General features: G+C 40.0%; 1 protein-coding gene across 1 annotated transcript; it reads left to right on the forward strand.

Moving 5' to 3' along the window:
* The first annotated feature begins 1,199 nt into the window (after window positions 1-1,199).
* LOC129110735 (cullin-1) lies at window positions 1,200-27,116 on the forward strand. Its single transcript, XM_054622927.1, has 22 exons — window positions 1,200-1,413; window positions 12,559-12,987; window positions 14,418-14,592; window positions 14,692-14,859; window positions 15,906-15,956; window positions 16,144-16,234; window positions 17,047-17,210; window positions 17,334-17,496; window positions 18,212-18,342; window positions 19,119-19,226; window positions 19,313-19,419; window positions 19,787-19,835; window positions 20,140-20,271; window positions 20,387-20,504; window positions 22,067-22,143; window positions 22,534-22,652; window positions 23,485-23,590; window positions 23,756-23,803; window positions 24,149-24,231; window positions 24,344-24,449; window positions 25,202-25,315; window positions 26,157-27,116. The coding sequence occupies exons 2-22, from the start codon at window positions 12,848-12,850 to the stop codon at window positions 26,235-26,237; spliced, it is 2,331 nt and encodes a 776-aa protein (XP_054478902.1). The 5' UTR covers window positions 1,200-1,413; window positions 12,559-12,847; the 3' UTR covers window positions 26,238-27,116.
* The last annotated feature ends 145 nt before the right edge of the window (window positions 27,117-27,261 follow it).

Raw genomic sequence — 27,261 nt, forward strand, 5'->3', positions numbered from 1 at the left:
TTTAATTACAGCAAATAAAAATTTATTATTTGAGATTATAGTGATGTTTAACGACGTTCAGGTTAAAAAATTTAAACGGAAATTAAAGTACAAATAATTGAGACGTTCAATTTCTTAATTATGATTTAAAAAATATATATATTTTGGATTTATACACATTTTTAACATCGCATTTCTTTATAAACAGGCAAATTGAAAGTGTTTCATCTTTGGATTGACATAGAAGGCAACACAAATTGATTAATAAACATTTAACTTGAATTGATTTGGCACTCAATAGAAAATAGAAAAAAAAAAAAAAAAAAAATAGAAAATTGATTGATTTGGCACTTGTTTCAAGACAATGAGATTTAGGTATTTTTCATATTTTTTTTAGATTATTTAGATATTTTTCACTAATATTTATATTTCTGCCACCGATCAGATGCACTTTAATTACACACAGATTTAAGTAAGCAGGCATTTTATTTTATTTTTTATTTTTTTTATTTTTTTTTATTTCCTATTTCCTATTTTTTATTTTCTATTTCCTATTTTTTCTTTTCTATTTTTCTTTTCTATTTTTTATTTTCTATTTAATTATTACTTCTGTCATATTTCTTCATGTTCTACTTCCATTACTTCCCAAGCATTAAGGCATCTAATAAAAATACTTTCTCTGTATTGTTTTCCATAAATCAACACAAACTCCAGCTCCACACAAACACACACATATTTAACATCGCCACAAGAAAAAAAAAGTAAAAAAAAAAAGTAAGCAGGTAATTTATTTTATTTTCTATTTTCTACTTTCCATTTTCTTATCTTTATTTTCTATTTTCTATTTTCTTATATTTTTATTTTCTATTTTTTCTATTTCTTATTTTCTATTTCATATTTTCTATTTAATTTTCTCATTTCTATTTAATTTTAAATTTTCTATTTTTTATTTTCTATTTTCTATTTTTTATATTTTCTATTTTCTATTTTTTTTTTATTTTCTATTTTCTGTTTTTTTATTTTTTCTATTTTCTTTAATTTTCTATTTCATATTTTCTATTTAATTTTCTATTTTATTTAAAATTTAAATTTTTTTCTGTTTTCTATTTTTAATTTTCTATTATCTACTTTCTCTGTATTATCTCCCATAAACACAACAGAAACACCTCTAACCCTCCTTTATTTATTTATTTATTTATTATCTCTTCCTCTCTCAGTCTCCAGGTTTCCCAGCCTCCCTGAACGCGTCTCGCTCTCCGGCTGCGGATCTTTGTGCGAACGAAGCAGCGACCAGAGGAGCGACGGAGAGAGAAGAGGACCAGAGGACCGGAGGAGCGGACAGAGAGCAGCGGAGGAGCGGCTCCACGGACACACGGAGCTCCACGGCCCGCAGACAGACACACACACACGCAGACACACAGCAGCCCGGCCATGGTAAGAACCCCGCGGAGCCCCGAGAGCGGCCGGGCCGTCTCCTCCTTGTTATTCACCCACAGGCTAGCTAGCATGCTAGGCTAGGCTAATGCTAACGTTGCTAGCGGACTGTTCTCCTGACTCATTACTGGGGAGCTCGGCTGCCATTTTACCCCCGACACCACCGGACAGAGAGTCGTCCCCCGACACGTCCAAACACGCGCACACCGCCGCGCGCACGCACGTGGGCCGCGCGAGCACACGCCGCGCGGCCCACGTGGTTGTATTTTGATTTAAAGCTAATCCGCGTTCTGTGAGGGCTGGTTAGCTGGCGGCTAGTTAGCTGGAGGCTAGTTAGCATGCTAGCATGCTAGCAGCCCAGGATTGCGTATGAGGGTGATCCACAGATTGTGATGGGAGAGGAGGCCTGTGGAGGACACACACACATATACACACACACATACATATACACACACACACATACATATATACACATATATACACACACATAAAACACACACACACACACACACACACTGTTAAAACACACACACATATATACACACATATATACACACACTGTTAAAACACACACATACACACACACACATATATACACACACACTGTTAAAACACACACACACACACACACACACACACACACTGTTAAAACACACACACACACACACTGTTAACACACACACACACACACACACACACACACACACACACACACTCACCTGTGGACACACCTGGTCTCTCTATCTCACACACACACACACTCACTCTTAAAACACACACACTGTTATGTACACACACACTCACTCTTAAAACACACACATATACACACACCCACACACACTGTTAAAAAACACACATACACTGTTAAAAAACACACACACATACTGTTAAAACACACACATATACACACACACACACTGTTAAAAAACACACACACATACTGTTAAAACACACACATATACACACACACTGTTAAAAAACACACACATACTGTTAAAACACATACACACACATACACACACACACATACTGTTAAAACACATACACACATACACACACACACATACTGTTAAACACACTCTCACCTGTGGATACACACACACACTCTTAAAAAACACACACACACACTGTTAAAACACATACACACACACACACTCTCACCTGTGGACACACTTTCTCTCTCTCTCTCTCTCTCTCTCTCTCTCTCTCTCTCTCTCTCTCCAGGCCTGCAGACATTTGATGAGGATCCTCTGCTGGTGAAACTATTGTCGGTCTCCTTCTGTCTGATTCATAAAAAGAACAAAAAACACCTGTTTTGTTAATTTAAAAATTTGCATCCATTACCTTTTTTTTAGTTAGTGAAGTGTGTAAATGCTGATTATGCCAATATTAATAAGTAAACAAGATGTGGGAGTCGAGCTCTCCTATCATCATATTTGTGGAAGATCTGATTGTTTTCAGCTTGCATATTGCTCCTACACATACCTGAAAGAGTCATAGTATTAATAGTCATTTGTATTTTATCCTATTTTTGTTTCTCTTGAATGATCAGGACTCCTCTGCTGGTGGAAACTATTGTTGGTCTCCTTCTCCCTGATTCATAAAGAGAACAAAAAACACAGTTTGCATATTGCTCCTGCACTCAGAGGAATACCTGAAAGAGTTATAGTATATAATAGTCATCTCCAGACCTGGATATATTTGAATTTATCCTATTTTTTCTCTCTTGAATGATGAGGACCCCTCTGCTGGTGGAAACTATTGTTGGTCTCTTTCTCCCTGAACAAAAAACACAGCTTGCGTACCTGTTTTTGTTCGTTAAAAATGTGTGTAAATGCTGATTATGCCAATATTAATAAGTAAACAAGATGTGGGAGTCGAGCTCTCCTATCATATACAGGTTTATCTTCTTTAGTTGTTAACCCAGTCTCTATACATTCCATGTTTTTTGTTACGTCTTGCTTGTACTACAAGTAAAAAAAACCCAACATAGGTTGGTGTAAATATGCATTTGTGGATTGTTTTCAGCTTGCATATTGCTCCTACACTCAGAGGAATACCTGAAAGAGTCATAGTATACAATAGTCATTTGTACTTCATCCTATTTTTGTTTCTCTTGAATGATCAGGACTCCTCTGCTGGTGGAAACTATTGTTGGTCTCCTTCTCCCTGATTCATAAAGAGAACAAAAAACACAGCTTGCATATTGCTCCGGCACTCAGAGGAATACCTGAAAGAGTTATAGTATACAATAGTCATCTCCAGACCTGGATATATTTGAATTTATCCTATTTTTCTCTCTTGAATGATGAGGACCCCTCTGTTGGTGGAAACTATTGTTGGTCTCTTTCTCCCTGAACAAAAAACACAGCTTGCGTACCTGTTTTTGTTCGTTAAAAATGTGTGTAAATGCTGATTTATGCCAATATTAATAAGTAAACAAGATGTGGGAGTCAAGCTCTCCTATCATCATATTTGTGGAAGATCTGATTGTTTTCAGCTTGCATATTGCTCCTACACATACCTGAAAGAGTCATAGTATATAATAGTCATCTCCAGATCTGGATATATTTGAATTTTATCCCATTTTTGTTTCTCTTGAATGATTAGGACTCCTCTGCTGGTGGAAACTTTTGTTGGTTGCTGAAATCTCTTTCTCCCTGAACAAGAAACACAGTTGGCATACTTGTTTTTGTTAATCTAAAAAAAACCTGTCTAAATGCTGATGTGCCAATATTAATAAGTAAACAAGATGTGGGAGTCAAGCACTCCTATCATATTCAGCTTTGTCTTCTTTAGTTGTTAACCCAGTCTCTATACATTCCACGTTTTTTGTTACGTCTTGCTTGTACTACAAGTAAGCAACAAAACCAACATAGGTTGGTGTAAATATGCATTTGTGGATTGTTTTCAGCTTGCATATTGCTCCTACACATACCTGAACGAGTTATAGTATACAATAGTCATCTCCAGATCTGGATATATTTTAATTTATCCTATTTTTCTCTCTCTTGAATGATTAGGACTCCTCTGCTGGTTGCACACTGTCTCTTTCTCCCTGAGTCATGAAGAGAACTAAAAACACCTGTTTTTGTTAATTTAAAAATTTGCATCCATTACCTTTTTTTTAGTTAGTGAAGTGTGTAAATGCTGATTATGCCAATATTAATAAGTAAACAAGATGTGGGAGTCAAGCACTCCTATCATATACAGGTTTATCTTCTTTAGTTGTTAACCCAGTCTCTATACATTCCACATTTTTTGTTATGTCTTGCTTGTACTACAAGTAAGCAAAAAAAACAACATAGGTTGGTGTAAATATGCATTTGTGGATTGTTTTCAGCTCCCACACTCAGAGGAATACCTGAAAGAGTTATAGTATACAATAGTCATCTCCAGACCTGGATATATTTGAATTTTATCCCATTTTTGTTTCTCTTGAATGATGAGGACCCCTCTGTTGGTGGAAACTATTGTTGGTCTCTTTCTCCCTGAACAAAAAACACAGTTGGCATACCTGTTTTTGTTCGTTAAAAATGTGTGTAAATGCTGATTATACCAATATTAATAAGTAAACAAGATGTGGGAGTCAAGCACTCCTATCATATTCAGCTTTGTCTTCTTTAGTTGTTAACCCAGTCTCTATACCTTCCACATTTTTTGTTACGTCTTGCTTGTACTACAAGTAAGCAAAAAAACCAACATATGTTGGTGTAAATATGCATTTGTGGATTGTTTTCAGCTTGCATATTGCTCCTACACATACCTGAAAGAGTTATAGTATACAATAGTCATCTCCAGACCTGGATATATTTTAATTTATCCTATTTTTCTCTTGAATGATTAGGACTCCTCTGTTTGCTGCTGACTGGCTTTTTGTCTTGACAGGTAGCATAACACTGTCCTTCATTTTAGATTGGAAAGGTGGTTGTCTGTCTTGGTGGACAAAGTCTACAATTTATCAAATGTTTTTAAGGTGTTTGTGGATCACTTGTGAAGTTGGCACTGGTTTTTTTTTAAGTTGAAAGAAATCTGATATTTTCCCAGTAGTGTTAAAAGATATATAATACTTTTCAGAAATGCCTTATATGGTTCAGAGGATTAAAAGAAACATAATCATTTATTATATTTCTTTGATTGCTTGTGTTCAGTGACACTTTACAAAAGGAGAGGTTACACATACATTTACAGTCGAATAGTAGTTATCCATGTATGGACACATCTTATCCTCTCACAATCAACCTGTTTTGAGTGGGGCGGCTGTGGCGTAGTGGAGAGCAAGGTAGTTCTCCAATCAGAGGGTCGGTGGTTCGATACCTGGCTTCGGCAGTCGATGTGTCCTTGGGCAAGACACTTAACCCCAAGTTGCTCCTGAAGGCTTGCCATCGGTGTGGACTGGATGATGATGAATGTTAGTTAGAGTCTGATGGTGGCACCTTGCATGGTAGCCTGTCATCAGTGTGTGAATGGGTGAATGATATGTAATATACTACTGATTGTAAGTCGCTTTGGATAAAAGCGTCTGCTAAATGACTGTAATGTGATGTAATGAGGCTCTGTGTGTGTTTTTACAGGGTGTTTGTTGGCTCATAGATTAGTAAAGAACATCTGTTGTAGGATGATCATTTTGCATTTTTACAGATAAGACCGCTGCAGACGTGTCCATTTTTGCATAAATATACCAGCTTATAACTCACCTCTTTCTGCTGCTCACCCAACCAGAAAACACAGACAAACTCCCCGAACCTTTGCCGAAGATTAATTGTTTAGATGAATATAAAAAATGAGTTGTTTGTGGCCGTCCTACCTCACTTACATCTGCTCTATCATATATTGTGGATTTATTTAGTTTAAGTAGAAGCCTGTGTGTTAAGTTAAACTTTTTATAGCATGCAATTACACAAAATTAGACTGCTATGCTAGCTGTCTTTTCTTGACACATTATTAACATTGTTGAGACATTTATTGTGTTATTTCCAAAGACGCCTTGTCCTGCTGCTTTGAGAGGAATGACGCATTGTCATATTTAACGCAGTGGGGAAATATCTGTTAAATATCCTGAGTGACGTTTACACGGAGCACATGTTGCACCAGATCGTCTGTTTCACGATGGCTCACGCACACATGCTGAGTTCAGTAGACGGATGCTTTCTCTGCTCCACCTCCCACTGCCATGCATCAGTCTGCATTAGTGTGTGGCAGCGTAAAAACGACTAGTCCTCCCTCTAGGGCAGCGATATGTAAACATGCTGAAAGAAGGTGCTTGTTGATGGTGTGTTCAAAACATGCAGGGAAATCAAGTCATGTCAGCCAAAGACGGAGTGGTCCCACCTCCTCTCTTTACCTGGCGTGACCCCTCCAGGTCTGTGCGCTCGATATGGACGCGGTGCCGTAAAAGTGACAGCCCCCGAGGGCGGTGATTGAAAAGTCATTCCGGAGGCGGGCGGGGGGGAGAAAGATGTGAGTCTGTACTTGGCTGCTCCTCTGAATGCTGAGCGGAGCAACAGAAATCAAAAGCTGCTTACGCTGATGAAACGTCTTCCCTCGCCGCGTAACCCCGGCACATGACCGGTTTGACTCACAAGCACGCCGGCGTTCAAAGGAGCGTTCATCCTCATCGTCGCTGTGATTCATCTGGAGCCTCGTAGCTCGTCATGACTCACCCGTCACAGTTTGATTGTTTTTGATTGACTTACGGAGAGGAGATCAGCTGTCTTTGTTGTTGTTTGTTTTTTTTTTAAAGTAGGGTGTTCGGTTGTTGAGTCTGGCTGGGACGCACGGTGACCAAGGTAATCAGATTTACCCGGGCTGAGCTTTTTTTCCCACGAGCACTGCTCGTACTCTCTCTCTTTCTGTCGCTCTCTCCACCACTCCCTGCATACTTCCCGCTCAGACAAGCTTCAGTTCCTGGGTTGTGGCAATACCTACGACATTACAATGGCAGTGTGGAAGAGTAGAAACCTGCCTCGGTTTGGCTGACTGGTTTGGCTGAGAGTTTGTTGCTTTGGACTGTAAATAGCAGAGAAAGAACTCACTGGGCCACTTCATTTAAATGTGATAAAAATACATTTGATTTGCACACAGGTTACAAGCATTCTTTAAGAAGTTTCATTTAGTTTGTAGTAACAGGGTGGTGTTCTGGCTTCCCCTCTCTGTCATCAGTTTGTCTCTTGCACTCCTCCATGGAGAGTTATTTTTAATGATGCTGGGTTGTTTGCGATGGCGCCAGACATTTTTAGTGCCGACTGTAATGTTGACTGTGAAGTCCTCGGGGGATATTGGTCACATGCACCAATCCAACCTTTCCCCCCCTCAATACTGATTCTGAAACTTAAAATGTGCCGATACAGATTACCTATCCCGTATTTAAATCTGTATACCACACTGCAAAGAAGTCATTGAAATTATTAAAATATAAGGTAACATGAGGCCTTTTGGAGTTGGTGGCTTGCTGTGACTCAAAGAAATTGATAACACCTAATTTTGTAAAGAAATTAACAATGATATTGTATTTAATGCGTACCCTCTTCAGTTCAGTTTAGATACTGATCTGGGGTATTTTCCTTAAAGCTCAGTTATTCAATTTATGATCATGACAATAAAAAGCATTAAAAACTTCACATTTAAGAAGGTGGAATCTGTTAATTTCAAAGGAAAATAGATGTTTTATTGCTTCTTCTGACACCGGCATAGATAAACAGGCCGACTAGTCTGTCAACAGGACTTGTTGATGAACACAAATAGGCCCGTTGTTCCCTGAAAAGAACGATGTTCCCTGAATCACGACCTTTTGAACTTCGCTGCCTTCCCACAATGTGTGAAGGAGGAATGTACCGACGCCGGCGCCAATATTGGTGACCGGTCACAGGATTCCTGTTTCACAACAAACTTTCTAGAAACTGATGCCCCTCACCAAGCTGTCCTCACCATCCTGTTACCCCCCTCCCTCGTCACATAGCTGATAATAGGTCAGATAATGTAGAGGAGGCGCGTATCTAATACCTCCCGGTGTGGGAATCTGAAATCTGATCCCGGCGCTGCTGTGAAGGGCACCTTTTACTTCACCACCGGTGTGAATAGGAAGCACCAGGAGGCGGCGGAGAACGAGCGCTCTCTGCCTTCTCTCTGCAGTCGAGTGGCTACCCTCGGAAGGTATTGTCTGCCCCAGTTGCCATGGCAACTGCCAGAGCACCTCCAGGTAGGCAGTGGCTGCCTTTTTTCTTTTTTTTGAGTTCAGGGAGGATCTGATGAAGAGGAGCGGAGGCTGAAACGGGTCTAGAGTCTGGGCCGGGCTGTGTGGGCCGAGCTGCAGACAGACTCCATCGTTACCCGACACGACAGTCAGCATCCCAGGCCTGCATGAGCCAATGATTATACTTCATTATACGATCAATTTTTATTATCTGTAAACTCTTTTATCGCCTCTATACGAGCCCTGTAAAGAAAGAAGTCAATTATTCCGTGTAGTATAAAGGTTGAATATCATGTAAACTATATGATTTGGCTGCAAAAAGCGGCGTCCTGAATGTTATGACAGCTGTCCAGAGAAATGACCCTCAACTATTACACACACACATGCAAGGATTCAAATAACGCTACCAACCAACATCGTGGCAGTTAAGTTTATTGTGGAGTTCTTGCTGCATTTAACAACAAAAATAGGAATTAACTGGCTGGTTTGGAAAGTCAAACTGGCCTGAGAGTAGACCGAGATCACTTCCTGCGTTTGTGCGTGCAAACATTGGTATCTGGACACCGTGTTTTATTGCTTTAACCTGCTGGATGGATATGAAAATGCTTTGTTTCACCGGCTCTTTCATTGTAGAGTTGCTGTCTAGATGTTGCAAAAACCACTGGTTGTAATCAAATTTCAGAATCTAGCTTTGGACCCAAAAAAAAGGCAGATTTCTATGAAACCTTTCTGATTCAGACTGCTGCAGCAGGTGGAAACGGGGTGTTGTTTTTGTGTGGTTGTAGTCAACAGTGGCAGCAGACTGCAGCTGCAGCGCTGTGGTCAGCTGTGGGGGGGGGAAGGGATGCTGGAGATGGAGGTTTGGGCGTGGAGAAGACGACAGATTTTTCAGTGACTGATGAAGGCCCACTCCGAGTCTTGATGGGTCTGGAGTTTACTGCTGTGTCATGGTTTTCCCCTCTGCATCGGTTCCTCTCTTCACCGTCTCACCCGTAGTGCTTTGATAAGTGGAAAATGCGCTGCAATATAGGAATTTTAAAAGATCTTGTTGAACTAGAGTTGTCTACAGCTGGTTGTCTCATTTTTGTCATCTTTGGTGAAATTGTTTTGCAGGAAAGAATGAATGAAAATAAAAACACATTCTGTCGGAAAATGTGTCTACAGCTTAGAGAAAATAGAACGAAACATTTTGAATTGTTTCCAACCAGTATACTTATGTTTCTGCTGAGTGTTGCACATGCACGGTACCGATCGGGCAGCTGCTAGCGGAGAGTGTTCACCAGAACTTTGTCAATATTTTACCTTGGAAAATCCCTACAGTGTAACTTGGACGTCTTTTTAAATGCACTGGTATCTGATTAGTACTCTGTATTGGCCGATAAACAAGTTAAGGTATTAGAATCTGTATCAAGATGGAAAAAAGAACGTTTATTAAAGCTTTTCAAATGAGAGGATTTTGTGGATTTTCTCTGTTTTTGTTTCTGTTTTTGGAAACAGTTTTCTTTAGTCGATTGAGTCGTTTTAAAGCAGAATTTAATTTGTGCTTACTTTGGTTAAGTCCTTTTTATTCTAGTGAAGTAGATATATTTGGGATTTCGAACTGGTCAAACAAAACATGCAATTTTTGAACAGGTCATCTGGGAACTTCAGAGACAACCAATTAATCAACATTAATGAGATATAATTGCTATTTGTGGCCCTAATTATGTCCCGAATAAACAAATCTTCACATAAATTAGATCAGTTTTGTTTACAATAAATTTAATGTTAATTTATTTCAGTTTCATACTTTTTGTGTTGTGATATTGGAGTTTAAAAGTGGATCTTACTCTGCTTTGTATTTTTGGAATGGTATAGATGTGGTAGAAACTAGAGCTAAGACAATTAGTTGATTGAATAAACTATTTTGATAGTCGATTAGTCGTTCAAGTTGCTGCTTTCCTGTCTCGCGAACAACTTACCAGCAGAAACACACATTTGCTTTCTCATTTCAAAACCCAAACTTCACTGTTTCCTCCTCCCACGTCTTTCCAAGCAGCAGCTCCGTAGCCGCCGTGTCACTGAAGCCGCTCAGACGTCAAGTGTTGATTCATTGTCCGGCGTCAACAGGGGCAGGAAGTAAACAGCGGGTCACTCGGCTTTCCTCCGCTAACAGGCTATTGCACTCGGGTCACGTCCTGAGTCTCTCCGGCCCTAATAGCTGTGAATTGCCAGAGCCGGCCAGCGCTGCATGCCTGGTCCTTCTAAATATAGCAGCGCTGCCTACATGTACGCAGCAGATTCTACCAGTACAGCCTCCCTTCAGCCACTTATTTTACACTGCATTTACACAGCAAGGCCTCTAGTTTAGTTCTTTCTTTTATTGAATGATTGAGGATTTGAATGATTCTGGGAAATCAATTTGAACTTCCAGTTTAGTTACATGCCGACAACAACAATGTTTGGTACCTGTGTGTTTTTTAAAACACAAAACAAGCCCTTAAATGTGTGTCATTAGTTTTATAAGCAGTTATTTTTGTTTTCATGAAGAGCAGCCAAAGATCTCACAGATTTATTTGCTGTTGTGGCAGCATTTTGTTGAATGAGGGGCTGCGACTAATGGGTTTGAATCCCTGTTGGAAATGAGATTAGCATACGTCTGCATGAGGAGAAAACTAATGCATCTCATGTGTTGTATGATCATAACTTTAAAGCCTATTTTGCATCAGAATGATCTTTTTCAAAGATTGTTTGTTTTCCTGTTGCCTGATTGCATCCATCCTGCTTCAGTTTAGCAAAACATGGAAAAGTCCAAAGTACTAAACTTTTTCTCTCTATTTGTTGTCTTTTCTCTCATCACTCTGTGTGTCTTTCATCTCGTTCTCTCTCTGTGGCTTGAAAGAAGTCGATGCTGAAAGCTCTTGGTGTTCATTTAGCCGGCCTTCTCCTCTTGTCCTCACCGCGGGGATGAAATTACAGCTTCGGGTCTGTCAATTAGCCTTAATGATGTGCCACTGTTAATCCAGCTGCATTTACTCTTGTGGTAGTGACTCGGGCCATGACCTGAAATAGGACTGGGAGAATATGTTGACACAATTCAGCCCCAGTCTCTCAGGGAAGTTTGTGAAATAGTCACGAAATGCAATCTATTGGTTCGTGTCCAGGGACAAGAATTATCTGGGTTTTTTTCGTGTCTCTCAGCAGGAAAATAAAACCAATGTTTGTTGTTTTGTTAATAGTCATTTTAAGCCCAATCATGATGTTTTTCCTTCACTTAACCATGTGCTTTTGTTGCCTAAACATAAGTTTCATTTCATGTCGTCCCCAAATGAAAGTCGTGCAAAGGAACACAAAAAAAAAGGGCAACTTCTTTCCAGTGAAACCGTGACGTACTATTTTGATATCGTGATGAGATATCGCCTTAGATCTTTTCAGTGATGCACTTTCCTGGTTTTAAATGCTGCATTACAGAAACTTGATGTCATTTTCTGAACTCACCAGCTCGTTCTAGGTGTCTTAGTCATTATATTCACATTACTGATGATTGACTGAGTGAAATTGATCAATGTCGAAATGTCTTTTAGCAACGTTGTAAAAGTCTGGCTTGGATGAGACTTTGAAGACAAGTGCTTAAGTTAAAGATAAGTAAAAATGTCTCCTAGAGTTCTAAAAGAGACTTGGGAGACTGGGCACCGTCTTCACTGGAGTAGTGGAGGAAATCCTGGAGGTGTTGAAGTGGACTAATCTGTTATTAGCTGTGTGACGTCAGGGTCTGGTCAGCACTGTGTACGTGGATCAGAGCCAGGTGTCGGCAGATAAGAACATATAACTGACCTGACTGACCAGTGATGTAGTCCTGAGGAAACAGTCTTCTCTGATTGGTTTTGTCATTCTGGGATGAAGTCTTTTGTTTATGTTTTTCTGTAGCTTTATTCCTGGCAATAACAAATCAAAATGTATTTTTCTGTCTGCAGGTCATCTGGTGAGGAGTGCCAAAGCTTTTAGGAGGAGTGGCACACAGCGCCACCCAGGTGTGCAGAGTGGGACTGCATCCTGCCCTCACAACCCGACGACCAGCTTCCCAAAGCGCCGCCGCCGCCGACACCGACAGATGGACCGCGCACTCTGAGAGCAGAGCGAGCCAGGACAGCAACCAACCGAAGGAGAGGAGCCGGCGGGTGGGGGGCGGTAGAACGCCCACCGGAGCAGCGAAGGGAGGGCATTGTTCGGTCAGGGAGAGGAGAGGACGGAGGGGAATCCAAGATGTCGTCGAACAGGACCCAGAACCCCCACGGACTGAAACAGATAGGCCTGGACCAGATATGGGACGACCTGCGGGCTGGCATCCAGCAGGTGTACACACGGCAAAGCATGGCCAAGTCGCGCTACATGGAACTCTACACGTATCCTGTCAGATCGGGGAGGGTGGAGGCTGTGGAGTTAGAGTCAAATGTTGGCTGGAGTTTTGGGTGAACTGAAAATTGACAGATTTTAAGTTTTAAGACCCTTTTGGAAAAGTATTTTATGATAGCGAATTGAATATATTTTAGTTTCGGGACAGTTCGTCAATCAAAACAAACAATTTACATAACATTCATTCCTCATACTTACTGTCTGCTTTACTTAATAGCTGAGCCATCCTGCAGTTTGAAGTTCAGACAGGGACACGGTTGATTTGTCGGTAGCCAAACCTCGCTGTGAGTCTCAGTGAACTTCATGACGCTGACTCTACTTCCTTCATTCCAACTACTGAACCTGTTTTTTAGCTAATGAGTAATGAGGTACAACAATAACACCCTGCAGGGCCAGATTCCTTAAAACAGGAAACGAATCTTTGCTTCAAAATACTCTCTACGTCATGACTCCGCTCAGGAGGACTGAATCTAAAATGTTTTGTCTTTTATGAAAAAGGAAGTCCAAACTTCTCAGTTTTTCAGATCCAGTTAATCACCCTCTAAACATGCAGACTCAATGAAGCACACAGTGTGCATGATGTTCTCTGAGGGCACATTTCAGTTGTTTGACAAACCAGCTTCCTGTTATGCACCTTTTCCAGCACTACAGGATGTCATCATTTCCCTGATGTATGAAATGTAACCAGTCATATAATCTCAGAGCTGAAATCCTATCCTGTCTGGCATAAAAGACAGAACGGCACTAATTTAAACTGCAATCTGTGAAGGACAGATTTGCCTTTCAGAGCACCAATTATAGAAATATTTGTTGTAGTTGTATAAAGGTTACAACATAAGAACACGCCTTAATCAAGACAGCTAACTCTTTATTGATCCAACATAGTTGACGCCAGCTTCACTCCTTCCATTCATACCTTTCATTATAAAATCAATGGACATATACTCCAAGCATTTCAGTAAGAGGCAACTCAGCATTAACTTACACTTTGAACAAAGCGACTCCTCAGCATTGTGTTCAGATATTGCCATAGAGGCCCTTTTGTTTTTTCACTTTTGACACCAAATCCGTTCTTGCCGGTCAACTATTTAAAATCTGACCCTCCTCTGAGCCAACGCTGAAGAGTCTTACACCTGCATTCTCTCCTGTCCATCAGGGGGCGACTCCTCTGGTTGTATAGAAGTCTATGAGAAAATGACTCTACTTCTCTCTTGATTTATTTCCTCAGTAAACATTGTAAACATGAGTTTATGGTCTCAATCTCTAGTTTCAAGTCTTCTTCAATACAGCATGAAGGTCATTTAGTAAATGATGCTCCATTTAGAGTCAAACAGACCATAAAGCAGGGGATGCTTTAGGGCGGGGCTACTGTTATTGACAGGTCTCTATGTCACTTTTATTCCTTAACCCCGTCCCTCAGACATGTATATAACTATTGTACCAGCGTCCACCAGTCCAGCCAGGGCCGGGGCTCGGTGCCGCCAGCCAAGCCCTCCAAAAAGTCCACCACTCCGGGTGGGGCTCAGTTTGTAGGCCTGGAGCTCTACAAGCGGCTCAAAGAGTTCCTGAAGAACTACCTGACCAGCCTGCTCAAGGTGAGTCCACACACTGATAACCTTCACACCATCACCGTCTGTATTTGAACAATACTCTCTTCATGTCCGTTCCTTCTTTCTCCCTGGTTTCCGCTCCAGGATGGCGAGGATCTAATGGACGAGTGTGTGTTGAAGTTTTACACCCAGCAGTGGGAGGATTACCGTTTCTCTAGTAAGGTCCTCAACGGGATCTGCGCCTACCTCAACCGCCACTGGGTCAGACGAGAGTGTGACGAGGGACGCAAGGGAATCTATGAGATTTACTCGGTACGTCTTTTCATCTGCTGCTGTTCTGCTTCTCAACATAAGCTTTTTGGGACATGAATGTGTGAATACTCTGTGTGTTCTGATCTAAACAGGTATTATTTTTTGCTTGAAACTATTGGCTAATGAACATTGCAGGTTGGACATGTTGTAATACTGGGTCTGATATCTGTGCTTTAGTTAATGAGTCTGCTGCAAATCATTCATGATTATGTTAACAGAAACAAAATGCATGATAATGTACTGTTTTCCGGCGAGATGGAACTAAAAGACTTGAAAGTAAATTCACCAGAATGTGAAGAAGTTTGTAGAGAACAGAATGATTTGTGTCCTGTCCAGAAGAATTCACCCTATTGCACTATTTACATTTAAGGGATTATACAAAGAAGACCAGTTTGTTTTTAGATGCTTTGGAAACAGGAAGTCTTAAAAATCTAAAATTGAGCAAATATTTAGCAGCCAAATCAAATAGTTTACAGGATATTTATCCTTTTTGTTTTTTTTATAATTCATTTAATACTTGACTTCTTTCTTTACAGGTCTTGTACAAAGGTAATAAGCTGTCCATGAGTATGAGTTTATAGATAATTACATCCTTGGCTACATTTTTGGCTTTTTTGACAGTTACACTTGTCTTTTCAATTCTTAACATTTCACTTTGTTTGTAAACCCTCTGGCCTTTCAGAGATTAATATAACGAACAGCGTAGAGGGTATAAACGTCTCATGCTGTCATCGTACGTGTTCTCCACCGTTCTGTAAGCTCATTGATGAAGTCCCTATGGTGTGTAACCTGGAGGGAACGGTGCATGATTGAAAAACCTCCTGCCTGTGGAGATACAGAAGCTGCAGTCGAGGCTTTGCAGTGTTTGTAGAGTCGATGCATTCAAAAGGTTTACGAACAGAAGGCTACAAAACAACCACAACAAACCATTACCATTTACGTAACCATTTGCTTTCTAAGGGCAGAAACGTTTTAACCAACACCATGTCGAGTCTTGACCTTTTTGTTAACTTTGTTCTCCTCTCCTTCACTCTGTTTCCTCCCAGCTGGCACTAGTGACCTGGAGGGAGTGTTTATTCCGACCCCTCAACAAACAGGTGAGTTAAGCTCCTTTTTTATCCAAGTGAAGTGAGAAACAACATAAAGAAATGTAAACATCATAATATTCAGTGCCGTCTAGTTTTTCCCATTTATTTCCCTTATCAATACCTGTAAAACTTTGTATTTCATTATTGCGTCTGTTCAAATAATTAACAGGAGATGAACAAATCTGTGTTTTTTCAGGTAACAAACGCTGTGCTGAAGCTGATAGAGAGAGAGAGGAATGGGGAGACCATTAACACCAGACTGATCAGCGGTGTGGTCCAGTCTTATGGTAGGTCAACACGTACTGTGAAGCATTACAGAGATAACAAACACCTGTTCTTAGTAGACATATTACAAACTGGGAAGTCATAAAATGATTTTCCAGTTATTGTCCCAGCAAGGAAATGTGAGCCGCTGAACCTCTTCAGCTCTGTCAAAACTTCATACTTAAAGTTTGAGGGATAGTTTGGATATTTAAAGGTGAGGTTGTAGGAGGTACTTCTACATATACATTTGCATTAATATCAGTTTAAGTGAACGCTATATTTAGATTATTTTCACCTCTTTACTTTGCTGTCAGACAGACCTTTATGACAGAAGAACTGAAGCTGGTATCGACCACCAGACCACAGAAAAACAGTGATTTTACCTCACACCAAGGCTTTAGGATCTTTTGATTTCTCTAGCTTTGCCCATGAATATGCTCTGTTATCAGTCAGTGGAGGATATCAGGTTTGGTTTTAGGCCGAAACTGTCCAGATATATCTGAAAATGTTAACTGAACGTCTGCAGAAATTGTGAAGAAATCAGTCCACAAGTAAATACAGGATGAAAACAAATGGATTGATTTTGTTTTTGCAAGCTATGAGATGATGTCTAACCTAAAAAGCTGCTACCAACTTGAGGCTGAAACAGACTAAATATATATTTCATTACCACAATTTTGTTAACAGTCCAGGTGTGAAGGAAGTAGTTCTTGACAAATCTGTTAAATGACTATGAAATGATTTTAATCATGAACTGTAACCGTTAAAGTAACATCAGAGGGTTTTTGTCATGTGGTTCGCCTCACCTTTACACCCCCCCGTCTCACCTCTCCAGTGGAGCTGGGTCTGAACGAGGAGGACGCCTACGCCAAAGGCCCCACGCTGTCTGTGTACAAAGAGTACTTTGAGTGTCAGTTCCTCACAGACACGGAACGGTTCTACACACGTGAGAGCACAGAGTTCCTGCAGCAGAACCCCGTCACCGAGTACATGAAGAAGGTAGACGGTTTTTCCACTCCTAGATTTCATGAAAGAGTTGCTTGTTCTTTTGCATTTAACTGCCAATAAAAGGGATGAACTCATACTAAATAACAGATTTGTGTATTTATTTTTCCCCCTCAGGCGGAGGCTCGTCTGCTGGAGGAGCAGCGGCGTGTGCAGGTTTACCTCCATGAATCCACCCAGGACGAGCTGGCCAGGAAGTGTGAGCAGGTCCTCATAGAGAAACACCTGGAGATCTTCCACACGGAGTTTCAGAACCTTCTGGACGCCGACAAGAATGAAGGTGAACATGCATTTTGTATTTTTGGTGTTGCATATTTGCTTGCTCATTGTTTTTTCTAGCTCAACCCTCTAAACCCCAAAACCCACCGGCACGATCAAAGAACATTCTTACTCTAAACGATCGGCAAAACACCAGAAACACCAAAGCCAGAAGCTGTAAACAACGTCAGATTTAAAGAAAACATTAAATTCAGCGCTCGCCAGCACAACTGAGAGGACATGATTGACTCGCCTGAGACTAACAGTCATGTGACTAAAAGAGCAGAGGTTGTCAGTAGAGGTTGTAAAAATGCAATATAGTTCAATGTACATTTTCCGACATTGGTAACACGTGTTTAAAAATGTTAGATTTCATTGTTTTCCTATTTTTGTGGGTTTGAGTTTGAGTTCTCTCTACTTCTAGTCTTGATTGTGCTGTTTTGATAGATGTGCAGGACTTTTATATTGCAGTTAAAATCAAGGACAAAGAGCGTAAAATGTGACAAAAGAAAACTGTGACTTGAAACTGCTTTGGATTCAGAAGGTTAACTCATAATGTGTGAAGAATGCACTCGTCAGTCCAAAACTTATTATGTTGTCTTACAAAATAAGAAAAATCATCTCAGCTCGGATAACATGGCAGTAGTTTGGTGTTCTTGTTCCATTAAATCGAACATCCTGTTGCTTAAAGAATCCTCACCCCTCCTGTTCTCTCTCTCTCCTCTCTCTCCTCTCAGACCTCGGCCGGATGTACAACCTGGTGTCGCGGATCACAGACGGTCTGGGCGAGCTGAAGAAACTTCTAGAGACCCACATCCACAACCAGGGCCTGGCCGCCATCGAGAAGTGTGGCGAGGCAGCGCTCAACGTACGGACTAGTTTTACACCCCTCACTTCATAATTCACACTAGTTTAGGTTCACATCCAAAGCTGCTTCAGTTTAGAGTCGGTTAACAGTAAAGACACATTAGAACATTTAGAACAAAATGTCAAAGTATTTGTATACTCAGACAGAACTGAAATCAGTGTTTTACAGCTGAAGGAAAATACTTAATTTATTATTTAAAATTTGGGAATAAGGATATATATTTGAATTTTAAAAACAAGATGAAAGTAAATATGAGATTGTGGAAAAAAACAAAACAAACGCACAAATGTGTGGTACGTGCTAACTTTGAACGTTTTATAATTTTTTTGTGATATTGACTGGAAGCCAGCTGCCACATTTAGTTTTTTGTAGTAAAATGAAGAGTTATGGTATCGATAACGCCTCATTTCTACTTCATCAATCAGCCGTTACTCGTCCATTGCGGTGCTTTCAAAGCGAGCGACAGGAATAAATAGAAACGTAGCGTCTGACAAAAGCATGCAGCCAGTTAGGACATGTTGTCATTGGCAAAATAAGCAAATATAGATATTCAAATAGGTCAAACCAATGTGTTTGTTAAGAAGGAAAGTTCTAACGTAATTTTTGGCCAATGTGCTTTTAAGGAAGTCATGAGACATCTGGAAAAATAACTCTTTGCTGTTCTAGGAAAGTGAGAGTAGTAAAGGTCTAAAAAGTGGATTTATTGATAAATAAAAATGAAGGGAATTCAAACAAATGGGTCGTGATTGAACCAAATACGTGTGTTTTCATTCCAGGACCCCAAAGTGTACGTCCAGACCACCCTGGACGTCCATAAGAAGTACAACGCCTTGGTCATGTCTGCCTTCAACAACGACGCCGGCTTTGTGGCCGCGCTCGATAAGGTCGGTAATTAAAACTGATCTGTTAAAATCTAAATATCTGATGATATAAGGTCTAAATGTAACTTGTTTTTTGTGTCTTTTCACAGGCGTGCGGTCGATTCATCAACAACAACGCCGTCACCCGGATGGCTCAGTCGTCCAGCAAATCTCCCGAGCTGCTGGCCAGATACTGTGATTCTTTACTGAAGAAGAGGTGGGTGATACCCGGAGGAAGGTTGGAGTTCTAGAAAAAATGAACAATATCCACTCTAGGTTTTTATCCTCTGCTTGCTGTTTTCAAGATCAATAAAAGAACGAGCTGCTGAGCTCAATTTTCTAGATCATGGACAGGAAGTCCTTAAAAAGGCTCAGAACAATCTAAAGTTTGAACATCTACAGTTTCATGACATCTTAGATAAAGTGATCAGCTGATCGTCTCAGAACTAAAACGTCTGTTTAGGTTTTTGTAGTTTAAGGGATTTATCCGTAGAACACACTTTTGCTTTTTTCTTTTGACAAACTGTTGTTCAGATTTCTTTATCACCAAATATAAACTTTGTGTTTCTGTTTTTTACCTGCAGCTCTAAAAACCCAGAGGAAGCAGAACTGGAGGACACACTCAACCAAGTGGTGAGACAGTTTGACCTGTGTGTTTGCACAAATGTACACATACCACGGTGTGTTTGTACTCGTGTTGCAGCAGCAGTTGTACTAGAAAAGAATACCACTGACCTAGTTGGTGGAGTGTTATCTGTAGTACGACGTCTGCAGAAAAGCACAGGGCTTCCTTTGTTTTTATGTAACAGAACACGAGACAACAAAAGCAGCAAATCTGTAAATGAACACTGTAGGTTTTACTGTTTTAGCTTTAGTGCAGTACAAATAGGTTATGAGTACATTAATGTGATCATTTTTCTTTCCTTTCTTTTCTCAGATGGTTGTGTTCAAATACATCGAGGACAAAGACGTCTTCCAGAAGTTCTACGCTAAGATGTTGGCCAAACGTCTCGTCCACCAGAACAGCGCCAGCGACGACGCAGAGGCCAGCATGATCTCCAAACTCAAGGTGACGCACGGACGTCTGTCTGCATGAAAGCGTCCGCAACGACGACAAACCCTCACTTAAGCCTCCGCGTCCTCCAAACCTGCCACTCAATCTGTTTTGTTTTCGTTATGTGCAGCAAGCGTGCGGCTTCGAGTACACGTCCAAACTGCAGCGGATGTTCCAGGACATCGGAGTCAGTAAAGATCTGAACGAACAGTTCAAGAAACACCTGACCAACTCTGAGCCTCTGGACCGTAAGGAAACACACGGACACGCACACGCACACACACACACACACACACACACACACACACACACACACACACACACACACACACACACACACACACACACACACACACACACACGGTTGGTAGTCTTGAAGTATCTGTCCGTTGTTCTTATCATGAGACGGAGCTTTTAAAACCACAAGAAATCACGCTTTTTACTTTTAAATATACGCTCAGTTTCCAGTTTATTAGGTGCGCGTAACTAAAAATCCCACGTTTACCTCATAAACATGCAGCTGAGTGTATTTTTAAGATGTTTCAGATGATAAAACACTTTATTTCAAATCAAATTAGAGTTTTTGGGGAACACACTTCATTGTTTTTTCCATAAGTTTCGTTAAAAGATTAAGTATCTCACTGTGGAATAAAAGCAAGATTCAGAAGATGAAGATATATTTGTACACATGTATTAACAGCTGTTTTACAAGACAGGAGTGAATGCATGAGTATAAACTCTTTCACACACACACTGTTTTGAGTAGGGCCTGCAGGAGGAAGTACATGTTGCTGAGAGATTTCTCAACCTTTTCTACCTAAATGCCGACTTTGCCAACTGTGTAAAACATCCCAAATAATAGAGAAGAAACACAACACGACAAAAAAGCAGAAGAAACAAACCGGTCTGTAAATAATGTATTATGCCACCGTCAGCTGTAATGACCTAAAATCCATATTCTGCTGACACTCACCATCACTTCCTGCCATTATGAATCCATATTTAATGAATTCAGGGTCATATTTCCTCCTCACACACTTTTACTGGTGCATCGTTGTCTCCCACATCACTAAAAAGAAAAAAAAAAGGAAAGTTAGCTAGCTAATAGTGATGATTAAAAATATACTTCTTTTGAATGTATTTGTTTTTATTTGTGAATTCTTGAGCAGATTTTGATATAAAAATAACCCCAAAAAGAACGTTTTTTTATTTATTTAACCAAACCATTTGGCAGTATCTCCGTTGTCCAGTAGAGGGTGCTGAGAATAGCTGATGTAGCTGTTTCATAACTTTGTTCATAAGAAATACTTTTGCGTTCTGTAATTTAACATTTTCGTCGTCGCCCCTCGTCAACAAATGTCCCAGAATGTGGTTGTCTCTCCACTTAGATATATTCTTTGCCGTCTTCTTGTTTGTATTCTTCGTTTTAGTCACATGATTAAATCGTCTTCAGTCAGACGTGACACAGACTTTGTAGCCGGAAGCTCACAGGGTAAAGTCAGTTTAATGTGCGCTCCAGCTAATTTGCGACATTTGTCTTCTCTCATACAGCTCCTCAGGGTGAAGTCCAGATAAGTGAGTGAAAAGGGACTTGTGGCAGGATGATGATGATTGTGTTTTTCTGGGAATCACACAGCAAAAATAAATTCAGTTTACAGAGTGTTTGCTGCATGACGTCTCACACCAGACTACACATTACAGGAATTTAAATCTGAGGGGGAAAAAATGCTCCACTCTGATGTGTCAAAGCACAAAAACACAGATGTTTGGATTTAAACTGATTGTTTGTGTGTGTGTGTGTGTCTTGCAGTGGACTTCAGTATCCAGGTTCTCAGCTCCGGGTCTTGGCCTTTCCAGCAGTCCTGCACCTTCGCTCTGCCTTCTGAGGTAAAAACAACTTATTTTTCCAGCCCAGTTATCTCCACAGAAGTCGGTTTAATAAGTTAAATCTATTCCATGGAGAAAAAAATACATATGCTTCCAAGAAATACGGCTTTATTCTGTTCCTGCTTGGGGAGAAAATCATGTTTTTGTCTCTGTGAGTTGTTGCTAACCTGTGTTAGCATGTTGCTGCAGCCGTCACTTAAGGATTGTGGATGACATAGTTGAAATGTATTCATTCAAAAGAGTCTTCTGTTTGATCCTCTGATATTTAAATCCCTCCTTTAGCCATAAGACCTCACTTGAACCTTCTCCACGGCCCTCAAAAGGTCCCCGAGCCTCCCTCTGAGAATCCTCACTCCTGTCTCACTCTCCCCTCTCTCTCTCTTCTTGCAGCTGGAGCGAAGCTATCAGCGCTTCACAGCGTTTTACGCCAGCAGACACAGCGGCAGGAAGCTGACCTGGCTCTACCACCTGTCCAAAGGAGAGCTGGTCACCAACTGCTTCAAGAACAGGTGAGAGTGACGTCTTTTTATTGCTTTAAAGAGCCGGCAGGTAGAGGGCGCTGTTTGTTTATTACAGCGTCGTATCAAACTGACTCTGTGGTTTTATCAGCTCATGATTCACTGGAAGAGACCGAGTGAAGGGTTTGTTATTGTTTCAGAAAATGAGAATAATGATGTAAAACATGACGTTTTATACCATAAATCATATCGCTATTAGATCATTTTTTCTTAAGTTAAGTCTTTGTGTCCTAAACTTGTCCTACTAAACTCACCTGTAAGTGTATTATTTCTAACTGGCTCATAAACATAAATGTATCAATACTTTGAGAATAGTTCCTTTTTTAAAAACTACTTTAATCCACTTTTTGTCTCCCTGATCATCAAACTTGGCTTTTGATTTTATATTAGATGATTTGAAATGATAAAATTAAAATTACTGTTTCACCACAAGAGAGCTGCACAATTTATTGTAAATGTTTTTGCACGATAAACACATCGTTAAAGACTGTAATAAAGCACTTTTGAGTTGTAGAAAAATGCAACTTTCTTTTGTACCTTTTGTGCCCAGTTCAATATCTTAAAATTCTTTATATTCAGCAAGCAATGTGTTGTATTTTAGCAGTTTATACTGAAAGAAGCATAAACAGAGTATACTTTAATATAAGGTTTATTTATCACAAGAAATAATTCAATAATATTCATAAACCTTATCGCAAACTCTCCTCATATCGTGCATTTCTCAGAAAACATGGATCATCTGGATGATTTAAATATGAACCAGAGTTAATGAGTCTGCTATGTGAGGTTTCATCACTCAACCTCTTGTTGTTGTTGTTTACAGATACACCCTGCAGGCCTCCACCTTCCAGATGGCCATCCTGCTGCAGTACAACACAGAGGACAGCTACACCGTCCAGCAGCTCACCGACAGCACACAGATCAAAACTGTGAGCAAAGCAGCATGAAAACAACAACAATCTCACTCTCAACCTTTTTATACATCACATGATGGCTTCATCTATCCATGTCTCCTTTAAAGGGCAACACAAGCTACTTTTAAGAAGTAGAAATGTTTTATTTCTCCATTAACTGACATTTTGTGTTATTTTCAGGACATTCTGGTTCAAGTTCTGCAGATTTTGTTAAAATCAAAGCTTCTGGTGAGTAAAACAAACCGCCTCTCTTTTGTTCCTTTGCTTCTTTGTCTTCTGCTGACAGTGTTTGTTATTTTTTATAACAGCTTCACGTGTTTATGGCCTGAAAGTTCTCAGTAGTCTTCATTCAGTAGCAATAATGGAAAAATCAAACTCCCAACATTTAACCAGAATGATTGATTGCGTGTTTTTTTAAGATTTTGTTTTGATTTAACTGAGTTTTTCCATGCGTTGTACGGACACAGGAGGACTTTCACAGAATAGCACAGAGTGTGTGTGCGTGTGTTAAAAGGACATTTCTGTTCAGATCACTCACATCAGCAGCCTCACTGATGTCTGTCTGTCCGACAGGTGATGGAAGACGAGAACGCCAACGTGGACGAGGTGGATTTCAAACCCGACACCGTCATCAAACTTTTCCTCGGTTACAAGAAGTGAGGAGTCTCTTCTCAAACAAAACGTCCTGAAATGTGTCCAGTTTTACAGACATGGTGCTTTAGATATTTTTGGTTTTTGTTCAACCTTTATGTTGTTTCTCCATCGCAGTAAGAAACTGAGGGTGAACATCAACGTCCCGATGAAGACGGAGCAGAAACAGGAGCAGGAGACGACTCACAAGAACATCGAGGAGGATCGGAAGCTCCTCATCCAGGTGACTGTTCACACCTCAACACAGTTTCTGATATTAAAATATATCATATTCATATTTAATATTGTGTATCACAACTAACAATAATCATTTTCTGAATTTTAACTGCTTTAAATGTTTGTTTACATAATGCTGCTGCTGTTTTTTTATGAAAGAAAAGCACCTCAATTTGAATTGTTTCTGTATATGTAATGTTAGGCAGCATTTTTCTTTCACATTTTAGGATACGTCAGTGATTAGCAACATCCAGCCTTCCTAAAACTGCTATAAAATACTATATATTAATAATTAATCTTCCACTTTCACAGAGTTTAATCTTTTAATCAACCTCATACATTTTCTATATTTTAACCCTTTAAATCCCAGGAGGTATTTTTTTTTTCACAGTCTGGAAGATGCTCAATGATCATCAACAATATGGATTTTAATGCATCAAACACTGTAGTTTTCCATAATACATCAGCAATGCCCCTAGTGGACACCAGGGGAGTTGCATGTATTTGTCACAAAGGGCAAAGTAGCAAAAAGGACAATTTTGAAAACGGGGTTTTGTTTTTGCAAGATTTTCTGGTTCCGTTTTTACAGATATCTTTATTTTTGCTGAGATATATATATATATAATTTTTATATACATTATATATATTTTAAAACATTGCAGTCAGTGTTGCTTACATGGAAATAAGTAAATAAAGAGACATGTAAAGTAGAACGTATGTTGTGTTGAATCATCGCTGATGATCTTTGTGTGTTTGCAGGCCGCCATCGTGAGGATCATGAAGATGAGGAAGGTCCTGAAGCACCAGCAGCTTCTGGCTGAAGTGCTGAACCAGCTCTCGTCCCGATTCAAACCCCGAGTCCCCGTCATCAAGGTAAACATAATAATAATAATAATAATAATAATAATAATAATGACTTGTTGTGTAAGAGGTAATGTACAGGGAGATGGGTTGTTAAGACTTACTTACAATCGTTATCCTCCAATATTCAGTAAAATATGTGATTAGGATATTATTTATGCCTTTTTTAGTTGCCGATCTCTGATAGTGTTACATTATAAACAAAAGAATCTGTGTTTAAAGGAGGAAAGCTAGTAACAAAGGTTCAGTTCAGTTACATTGTGATGCGTTCAGGCTCTGTTCAGTGAAAATGAGGATTGGGCAAATTAAATTAATTACAATCATATCATGATGCGTTATCACATGTTGTAAAATGTATTGTTGGTGAGAAACTGGAATAAATCCAGTTGTTTGAAGATGTTTTCACAACATAAATGGATATTAGAGATCAATTATGAGCTGTTTACACTACCTCTAAAAATACAATCATTAAAACTACTAAAATACAATGTTTTATTTCCTTTCCATTCATTTGAATGTAGTTTTTATTTATAGTTGAAATGATTTTAGGGACGCTACCAAAACAAATGGTCTGGATCCTTGTAGACCAGCTGCTATAACAAAACAATCTATCTTTCAATAAGGATCATCAATGATCGGCATCAGTGTGATCGGATCTATTAAAGCTTTATTTGCTCCCTTTTTGGATATTATGTATTTCTCTTAAGGTGTGAAAATATCAAAACCAACCCTGAATGTATCTTAATCCTAACATCTAGTATTATTGACAAAAAGAATATCTTTAATGTTCGTGTTGCTTTTTAAATGTGTTCTCGTCTCATGTTTGTGTGTTTTGTCTCCCCCTTGTGGACAGAAATGTATCGACATCCTGATAGAGAAGGAGTACCTGGAGCGAGTGGACGGGGAGAAGGACACGTACAGCTACCTGGCCTGAACGACCTCCCTCCCTCCCTCCCTCACCCGCCGGCTCTCCTCGGTTTTTATTTGTTATCCTCATTTTTTCTTTTTTTTAATTTTATGTCTGAGTAATAAAGTGAGGATCCCTCTGAGCGGCGGACATGTTGTTGAGTGTGTGTCGCTGATCATGTGACCGCCCTGATATGACAACCAACCCGTGGAGGACGGAGGAGGGTGTGAACTTTTCTGCTCCCCCTTCAGCGATGAAGGAACAACCCCTTCTGTCGAGACTGGGAAACCCCGTCTACACATACCCACTCGCCTGTCCCCATCCATAGGACTCAAACACACACATACGCACACACTTACACACACACTTACACACACTTCCTTGTTGTCATATTGTAAATAACAACCACAGACTCTAAGAGGAAAAAAAAAAAAAAAAAAACTTACTCCCTTCTTTACATAGCGCAAACGTAATGAATTAGCCAACAGCCAATCAGAGGAGAGCCGCATCCAAAGGTTTCTGCATGCTACTGCCTACCTGCACCACAGTGACCAATGAAAATAAAGGTTAAAAAAGTAAAAAATAAAAGTCGAGTCACTGGGCGGCCGACGCAGTCCACCGTACGATGACACGAGAAAAAAAAAACCGCCGGTCCTGTAATTTAAAAGTCTGCGACTGAACAGGAGGAGGAGGTGGAGATGGAGATGGAGATGGAGGAGGAGGAGGTGGTGAGTTAATGGCCGCCGTGATGCTTCTTTATCTGCTGAAGTTGTCTCAGTTTTGGGTTTTTGAGGTCGGTCGGGTTCATGCAGGAGGCCTGTTTCATTACTGAACGGTGGACATTTGTATAGTGTGGTTCATTTTCTAAATGTGTGATAAATAAAAACAAGGAAAGATTTCTCTAAACGCTTTCTTCTCCCGAGACTCTGTTCACACCTTTTCATCCTTATATCTTATAAAGTCTTAAAGTCGGGCATCAAATCCTCTTTTCTTCACCGGGTTTTTGACTAGAGGTGCAACTGATCAAGAAAAAAATCAGTTCAGAAGTCAG

The sequence above is a fragment of the Anoplopoma fimbria genome, chromosome 21, assembly GCF_027596085.1.
Source record: "Anoplopoma fimbria isolate UVic2021 breed Golden Eagle Sablefish chromosome 21, Afim_UVic_2022, whole genome shotgun sequence".
In the NCBI taxonomy this organism is placed as follows: domain Eukaryota; kingdom Metazoa; phylum Chordata; class Actinopteri; order Perciformes; family Anoplopomatidae; genus Anoplopoma; species Anoplopoma fimbria.